Source organism: Myotis nattereri, assembly GCF_964212035.1.
Source record: "Myotis nattereri genome assembly, chromosome: 13".
In the NCBI taxonomy this organism is placed as follows: Eukaryota; Metazoa; Chordata; class Mammalia; order Chiroptera; family Vespertilionidae; genus Myotis; species Myotis nattereri.
Genome location: NC_138088.1, coordinates 55,977,548 through 55,986,821, shown reverse-complemented (window position 1 = coordinate 55,986,821; position 9,274 = coordinate 55,977,548). Strand labels below are relative to the sequence as shown.

General features: G+C 46.5%; 1 protein-coding gene across 1 annotated transcript; it reads left to right on the top strand.

Annotated features, from left to right (window-relative positions):
• Positions 1-5,025: 5,025 nt before the first annotated feature.
• Positions 5,026-5,283, top strand: LOC308528757 (small nuclear ribonucleoprotein E-like; the record flags this gene model as incomplete). The annotated part of the gene is given in 3 exon segments (XM_081104534.1): positions 5,026-5,123; positions 5,125-5,131; positions 5,134-5,283. Coding segments are annotated over 3 exon segments (255 nt in total).
• Positions 5,284-9,274: the final 3,991 nt, after the last annotated feature.

The following is a 9,274-nucleotide window of genomic DNA, read 5'->3' as shown; positions in this document are numbered from 1 at the left end:
GCCGGCCCCGCGCGCTGAGGGCGGCGGCGGCCCCCCGGCCCGGCAGGCGGCGGCGGCGGCCCGCGGGGGGCGCGCGGAGCGTCCTCGGCAGCCGGGCCGCCAGGGCCCGCGCCCCGGGGAGCGGCGTCTGAGGGAGCGTCGCGGCCGCGGGGTCCGCGAGAGAACGCACCCCGAAGGCGGCGGGCGGGCGGCGGCGGCAGCCGTGGCCTTAGAGGCCTCTCCCCGGCTCCGCCCCTTGTCCGCTCCGCCAGGCCCCGCCCCCGGCTCCGCCCCTCCGAGGCCCCGCCCCCGGCACCTCCCAGGCTCCCCCCCTCCCTGCGTGGCTCCTCCTCCGCCTCTTGCTCCTTTGGGTCGCGGGCCCCCCTTTCCCGTCGCCTGAGTCTCCTCCAGCTTCTGCCGAGTTCCCTCCCCGGGCTCCTGCCCCGCCCCCCAGGCTCTTCCCCCTTCAGCCTCGCAGGCCGCCCCCTCCGCCGCCCCCTTCTCCTCCCCCTCCGTCCGGCCTGCCTTCCCGCCCGAAGCAAACGCGGGCAAAGCTCGGGGAGGGCTGAGTCGGGCGGGCCGCCTTCCTCCCTCGTGGCCGTGGGAGCAATGGCCCACTCGTGGGGCCTCTCCGCCCATGCCGGCGGGGGATGCGTTCCTTTCACCAGCCCTGAGAAAAGCCGGGCAGACTTCCTAAGTCCAGCTCGAAACCCCTCCTTCCCGGAGGCATGAGCTTCCCGGGTAGCGGGGTGGCGCCTGGGTCGTGGGGGGAGAGGGAGGGCCCCAGCCGGGCTCTCTGCCCGAGCGGGGCTGCCTTATTTTGTTTGGTGTTTCCTCTTAGAACCTTCTGACGTTTGACAACAGCAGGCGTTCAATAAGTGCACATCCACGAGGAGCGTGTAGCATAGGAGGTACACAAGTGTTAGCAGCACAGGGCTCTCAACAGCGGGAAGGAAGGCGCAAAGCTCAGACGCCCCCAACTGAGCAGGATGGACCTGAGAAGACGCCATAAAATAGGTCAGTTAATGAAGTGGAAGGGATTTAGATCGACGAGGTGAGAGAGCTGAAGAACCCCTGCGGAAGGAGGAAGCCCCAGTATCTTTGAGCTGTCTATCTTGCAAGGCTAGGTGGCTTCTTGAACAGCCCAGCTCCAGGTGCAGTCTACCTGGATGATTTGGGGACAGTCTTTTGGTCTCAGATGGTAGTTGAATTAAATGACCTTGAATTACACTCCCAGTTTTGTAGATCAGGGAATACTTTCTACCTTCTGCTTTGATAAAAGTAAGAAGGCCCAAATGCAGGAAGGAGTTCACATTATTAATTATTCCAGTCCACACTGATTGGTGGTTGGATTGCCATAGCACAGGAAGTCCCTTGATGACAAAATGTCCTGGAGCCTCTAATAAGTACCACGCTTTCTGGGCTGCCCAGACACCTCAACATAAAGGTCTTAGACGAGTGATTACTAGACCAAATCTTTGTGATGTGACTTGGACATGTAAAATAATAGAAATAAGGAGATGAGAAGTTTCAGTGGAACCATCAGTTTCAGATCTGTTGAATTCAGGCCTATGTTGACTTTCCTTAGCAAAAAAAAAAAAAAAAAATGTATAAATAGATAATAAGAAAGTCCTTTGAAGACAGCTCTGCAAATTATTTCATTTTTTAATGAACCACGTTGCCTGATGTGAAGAAAACAATGCTACTGTAACTGTTTTAAAACAATTGATTAGTTGATTGAAACTTGGCCTGATGTTTTAAATCAGTGGTTCAAACCCTAGCTACTTTTTAGAACCACTTGGGGCTGAGGGATTTTTCAAACCTACCAGGGTTTGGATCTCAAACCAGTTAAACCCGAATTTCCCTGTGGTGGGCTCTGGTGTCCGTATTTTATTCGAAGCTCCCCAGAGGGTTCTAATGTGCAGCTGAGGTAAGTGTTAGGGTCGCTGAAGGAGGAACGCACCAGGCCAAAAGGGGTGAAGAATTATGAATTAATTAGGTCATCTGGATACCAGATGGGCTGAGCCCCAAAATGGTGCTGGCACCCAGGGACAAGGGGTCAGAGATTTTAAAGGACTCTAAGCGGGCTTTTTCTGGGCAGAGAATTCCCTGGGCGGGCTCCTGAGGACAAAGATAATGGTCTTAGCAAGTGGAATGTGGTCTCAGCAAGTGCTAAGCAAAAGGGAATGTCTGTTGTGGAGTGGTCTAAAGGTGAGTTCTCAGGAGAGGGGGAGTCCACTCAATTATTCAATCAGACCTAACAGTAAGCACCACGATTTTAAATGAAATTCATTGCAAAAGTCTCCCTGACAGCAGCTTAGCAGAAAATAGCAGTCAATCATTAACTGATACCATTTTGGGGGGTTGCTTGCTTACCTGTAAATCCAGAGTTAACAAGCAGAGACCTTAGGGGAAAAAACCTGAAGGAAAGATGCTCCTAGAATTCATCTGGCCTAGTCACTGCTCTCCTCCTCTCGCTCTGAAAACATGCTTGACTTTGGCGTAGTTAGAGCCCTGGCCGAGCTGAGCAGAACCAGTAAAAGAGTAAATATTCTGTCGTTGGCCGAATGCATGTCCCCAGCTACTGCCTCAGCTGGCTTGCCTGCCAGGTGCTCATAACCTTGCCGCTTCTCCACTCCCTGGCTGGCCTCCCCGCCCTCATCACTCTCCTCCAGCTTCCTAATTCAAGGCCACGTGGCTCTTAAATGGTGTCACCCAGGTTATAGTGGAAAGTTGGTGATGCTGTTCTGTTTTTTAAACGTGAATGAGTATCATACACATTATGCATCTTCTTTTACTTGTATGGTGTGTTTAGACTAATGTAAGTAACTCACAGGTTAGGTTCTAGCCCCAGGGTGGGCAAACTTTTTGACTCGAGGGCCACAATGGGTTCTTAAACTGGACCGGAGGGCCGGAACAAAAGCATGGATGGAGTGTTTGTGTGAACTCATATAAATTCAAAGTAAACATCATTACATAAAAGGGTACGGTCTTTTTTTTTTTTTAGTTTTATTCATTTCAAACGGGCCGGATCCGGCCCGAGGGCCGTATTTTGCCCACGGCTGGATTAGACTTTAGTATCCTCTGGTGCAACTTGACTTTTGACATCATCTCCTCTCACACTTGACCACAGTCTTGTATGGTGTTTGTCTATTACTTTCCTCAGTCATGTTTGTATATGAGAAATCTCCCAAAGGAGAGATTTTTTAAAATACACATACAGTGGGGCCTTGACTTACGAGTTTAATTCCTTCCGAGACCGAGCTCGTTAAGGAGCTCCTTAAGGAGCTTGTTAACTCAAATTACTCTATCAACTCAATGCAAAAAATCTGCCGAGAGACAGCTGGTATCTCAAAAAACTCGTTAGTTGGGACACTCGTAAGTCAAGGCCCCACTGTATTCTGCCTGCCAGGAGGCTGCTGATTTTTTAGGTCAGCAGTCAGGGCAACTAAAAGGCCCATGACACTCACCAGCCAAATTTTTACATTTGACCAATCCTCAGCCAATTTCTCATGGGTTTGTCTGCCAGTAAATTTCTCATGGATTTGTGTGCCACCTCCTCCTATAACTTCATCAGAGACACCTGGAGACGGTAAGTACCGCTTGGGAGCACTGCGGCCTATATCAAATAGGAAATTACCTGAGAAGCACCATAGAACAAAGAGGGGGGAGGTCCCTCGGAGACATCATGTTGGTTTAAAAGAGAGAGATCACTTTGTTCGCTGGAGAAGACCATCTCCCCTTCATTTTTATACTTTGGGGTTAAAAAGTACTGGCTTTTCGTTGTATGGTCAGATAAAATTGTCAAGGGCCCAAGTTATTGTTTAAACCAGCTATAATAAATCTCCCATGCGTGAGAGAGAGACAGAGGAAAAATGAAATGTGTTTTCTGCATCTAATCTCCCAGAGGAAAGATGAATTAGCCGTTTACAGTGATGATTTCATAGTTGTCTAAAGCCAGCTGCCTCTCCTTCCTTTCTGTTATGCACTTACTTTTCAATTAAAAAAAAACAGACGAGACAGTTAAGAAATTAGACCGTTCTAAATAAGCTAATTTCAAAAATATGCCCAACATATACTATTAAATAGAAAAAGTACAAGTTGCAGAATAGTATTTTTAAGTATTCCAATTGTTTTTTTTTTCTTTTTTATTGAATACTAGAGGCCTGGTGCACCAATTCATGCATGGGTGGGGACCGGCTGACCCACCCAGATGGGGGCTGATAGGGGGTGGGGCCAGCCAGAGGGAGGGGCTTTGGGTGGTTGGCTAGCTGGCCCTGCCTCTGATTGCAGGGGGTTGGGGGGGTGGGCTATCAGGGGTGGGACCACCTCCCCCCCCCCCATCAGTCCAGTTGGCCGGCCGCATTACATGTCATAGCAACCAGTTGTTCCGGTCATTCCGTTGTTCTGGTTGCGTGGCTTTTATATATATAGATATTGGGATAACATTGGTTAATAAAATTATATGTTTCAAGGGTACAATTCTACAATACATCATCTGTACATTGTATTGTGTGTTCACCACCCCAAGTCCCATTTGTGTTTTTAAAAGGGGAGGATGGAAGAGAGCGTATGTTTTTAATGCCCAGAACATTCTGAAATAAAACACAAGGAAGTGTGGTTACCTCTGAGGAATGCCAATGGAGAGATGTGGCAGCTGAAGGCATCAGGAATGCAGGGAGAGTAGAAACTTTTCCTTTTAATTTTATATTCCTGTACACTGTTTTAATTTTTATAACCATGTACTTTTTGAAAAATATATTTTTATTGATTTCTGAGAGGAAGGGAGAGGGAGAGAGAAATATCAATGATGAAGGAGAATCACCGATTGGCTGTCTCCTGTATGCCTCCCCACTGGAGTTGCAGCCCACAACCCGAGCATGTGCCCTTGACCAGAATCAAACCCAGAACCCTTCAGTCTGCAGGCTCACACTCTATCCACTGAGCCAAACCGGCTAGGGCTATACCCATGTACTTTTAATACTTTAAATCTTTTTTAAAGGCCTGGATTAGTCCAGTCCTTATCAGCCTCCACCAGGGTGTACCATGCATGGCCAGGGCCAGAAAGTGCAGAAGGGGAGGGTGCAGCCCATCAACCTCATCTGCAGACCCTTGCAGAATAGCTCTCCAATTCGGGTGTGGCTTTAAGGGTAAGTGACCTTGCAGATGGAGGGTTTCGATGAGTATATGAACCTCGTACTAGATGATGCAGAAGAGGTTCATTCTAAAACAAAGTCAAGAAAACAACTGGGTCAGATCATACTAAAAGGAGATATTGCTCTGCTCCAAAGTGTCTCCAACTAGAAATGACTAATAACGTGAGAAATTGTTGAGAAGGCAATACAGGTTGTGGTTTTTAGGTGTCCTTTGTTGGGAGTATAGTTCTTAAACATTTATTCATATTGCTTTGATTACCCTTGTGTTATCACCAGATGACAATAAATGCTGTCAGATTGTTTTTATTTAAAAAAAAAAAATACTATGTCTGGCTGGTGTTGCTCAGTGGTTGAGCAGCGTTGACCTATGAACCAGGAGGTCACGGTTCAATTCCTGGTCAGGGCACGTGCCTGGGTTTCGGGCTCAGTTCCCAGTGGGGGGCATGCAGGAGGCAGCCGATCAATGATTCTCTCTCAACATTGATGTTTCTGTCTCTCCCTCTCCGTTCCTCTCTGAAATCAATAAAAATACATTTTTTAAAAATACTAGTTTTGTGTGTGTGTATGTATAAAACTCATTCTTCTACCACACCCAAAAACATATGTTTTGGTAACATATTACCTAAAGATCTAGAACCTTTTACCTTGACAAGCCAGGAGTCCCAGGCCTACCTCTTTTTATTCTTCATACACTGCTTAATATTTTTGAGGTTTCCTAACACCTTAGATGCTGTCAAAGTGAAGTATAGTTAAGTCCGTAAGCCATCTTAAATGCTGTCAAAGTGAAGTATAGTTAAGTCCGTAAGCCATCTTAAATGTTGTCAAAGTGAGGTCTAGTTAAGTCTGTAAGCCATCTCTCTGCACTGTATACTCTTTTAAATGGAGTGTAAGGAACAGGTTTTTTTTCTTTAGCACTTTTCTAAACCACAACTGTGGCTGTGGCCTGTTCTTCCTCTCTGCCAATTGTAATACTCAGGCTGATGGCCTGCTGGGGTCTGTACCATCTCAAATCAGTAACCATGGCTGAAATGCCTTCTGTTAATCACCTTAGAGATGTTTCAAAGACTGCTTTGTACTGCACCAGAGAACAGCAGAGGCGGAATTACTCTTGTAGGAACTTGGTCCATCCTTGGAAAAATCGCCCAGATTTTAAACCCGTTGTTGCTTCTCCTGGTTAAAGAAAAATAATATCTCAGTTTTCAACAGTTTGTAAAAGCAACCCTTCGTTTCAAGGAAATATAGGGTTTGGGTTTTCCTAACACTGCTCCAGCCTTTTTCTCAATTTTGCAGCAATTCTTCAGTGAGGCCCAGGAAGCACAGGGAAGTGTGTGTGTTGGGGGAAGGGCATTTGGATGAGCAAAGTGAGTGGGTCAACAGAGTGAGGTGGGGAGTGGAGTAGAGAGTGATTTGCATTCTTCACGGTGGTGTTTTTAACAAAGCCCACGGTGGGCAACTAGAGACCAGCTGCAAAGGTGGCAAATATATTTTAAAAATGTGGTCCTTGCTCTAATTTTAGGATTAGACTGCTGCTGCTGCCTCTTGAATATGGTGAGATACTAACATTTAAAATCCTGCAAATTATGCTTCATTTCTCATTGCTGCTCTGTGATTTCATCACGTGGGGTTCTAGGTTGTAGGGATGATGCTTATAAAGCTACAACCCAAAGGGAAGCATTAAAAAATCTAAAAATAGCCATTCCATACAATTATAAATAATTTGAGAAAAAGCAAGTCCGTTGGGTGTATTTCCACCAATACTATAAAGCCCTCCATAAGTTTTTTGGTTTTTTAACCTTATTTCTTTTCTCCTCATCATTGCCCTCATACAGCACAGATATTCCCATACATCTCCTGGCCCAGCGGTCGAACGACCCTTTCACAGGGCTCGCCTAAGACCATCCTGCATATCAGATATTTACATTATGATTCATAACAGTAGCAACATTACAGTGATGAAGTAGCAACGAAAATAATTTTATGGTTGGGTCACAACATGAGGAACTGTATTTAAAGGGCCGGAAGGTTGAGAACCACTGTGACCTGGCCAGACTGCTCTCTAGACTCCTCTCTTTATTTCTGCTCTTTGCTGTGAAATCTGACCTCTTAGAGCTATTTCCCCTGACGTGGCCTGGCCCTCCTTGGAAGTAGGAGGCTAAGCCACCAAACTCTCAGGCTGTGGGGCAAAGGGGACAAGTCTATCTCATTACTCCAGCAGCCGCCTGCCATCGTCCTTGGAATCCAGTAAAACTATTTTCATGTTGAATGGGGGGTAGAAATGTGGCTGGAGAAAAGTTTTATTTGGGGCACTTACATTTAAAGGTCCCAGACTAGTTTCTGGACTTTTCTTCCCCTGTGATTTCATGATTGGAACTTGTATGTGGCTCAGAGGACAACAGCAAGCTTGGGGACAACCCTGCAGAGAGAGACAGCTCTGCCTCTGTAGGCATCCCCCAAAGCATCAAAGGTCCTTGCTTTTTGCTCACCCGCCCTATGTGGGGCAAATGACTTACTGTTCTGCCTGTCAGGCTTGAAGCTGAGAAATCCAAGGGGATGGAGAGACAGGTAGGAAGGATCAATGTTGAGAGAGAGGCAGTTTCAATGAACTCTCTTGTCTGATTTACCCCTACCCTACCCCCACCTACCCCCTGGCAAGGAGAGGTGTTTGCCAATAGTGTTAACCCCCTGTGAATACTGGCACATGTCAAACCCTGGGTGCCGCCCACTTCCTCTATTAACCTAAGCTTTATGTACTGGGGCAAAACTCCCAACTCTCCAAACTTAGGTTCCCTTATGTAAAATGGGGATAAAATATAAAATTTCTTCACAAGGTTCTTGTCAGGATTAAATGAAGTAACGTCTTTGAAAGGGTGTCCTCAACTATAAAGTGATATAGAAATGTTATTTTATAATTTTAAAAATCTATGTGTAAAGGTTTCCCCTCTAGATCTCAGATTATTTGACAGATTCGTAACACTATATAATTATAGATTCCTAACATTATATAGTACATATATTTTAGATTCCTAACATTATATATATATGATTCAAATGCTTTTAGCTGGAACTACATCATTGAGAAGTTGGAGTAATGAGATATCATATCCCAACCAAGACGGAGGATTTGCCCTGCGGCTAATGAAGCTTAAGCTTCGGGACTAAGCGGTTTCACCCAAAGCCCTGTACTTAACTCTGTATTCATTGTTTTGTATTCTTCCTTCTAAGGAGGACCCTCCATGTTTTAAAAAGCTTTCCTTGGCCTGATGGCTGACTTGAGGGTCGTCCTGGACACCAAAAGGTTGTGGGGTTTGAATCTGGGTAAAGGACACGTACCTAACTAAGTTGCAGGTTCGATCCCCTGTTGGGCTCGTACAGGAGGCAACTAATCGATGTTTCTCTCTTTTTTTTTTTTTTTTTTAAATATATTTTATTGATTTTTTTTTTTACAGAGAGGAAGGGAGAGAGACAGAGTTAGAAACATCGATGAGAGAGAAACATCGATCAGCTGCCTCCTGCACATCTCCCACTGGGGATATGCCCGCAACCCAGGCACATGCCCCTGACCGGAATCGAACCCGGGACCCCCCAGTCCACAGGTCGACGCTCTATCCACTGAGCCAAACTGGTTTCGGCCGATGTTTCTCTCTTACATTGATGTTTCTCTTTCTCCCTTCCTCTCTCTCTAAAATCCTCAGGTGGAGGATTTTAAAAATAAAAAAAGCTTCAGGTACCACAAATCTTGCGCCTAACACACTAGCATAAAAGAACATTCTGGCCCTGGCCAGAGTAGCTCGCTCAGTGGTTAGAGTGCTGGCCCCCACACCGAAGTGTCTTGGGTTCAATTCCCAGGCAAGGGCATGTATCTGGGTTGCAGGTTCCATCCTCCAGCCCAGTCAGGGCGTGTGCAGAGGCAACAAATCAATGTGTCTCTTTCACATCAATGTTTCTCTCTTTTTCTCTTCCCTTCGGCTCTCTCTAAAAATCAATGGAAAAAAACATCCTTGGGCCCTGTCAGCATGGCTCAGTGATTGAGCGTCGACCTATGAATCAGGAGGTCATGGTTCAACACTTGATCAGGGCACTTGCCTGGGTTGTGGGCTGGGTCACCAGTGTGGGGTGTGCTGGAGACAGTCAATCAGTGA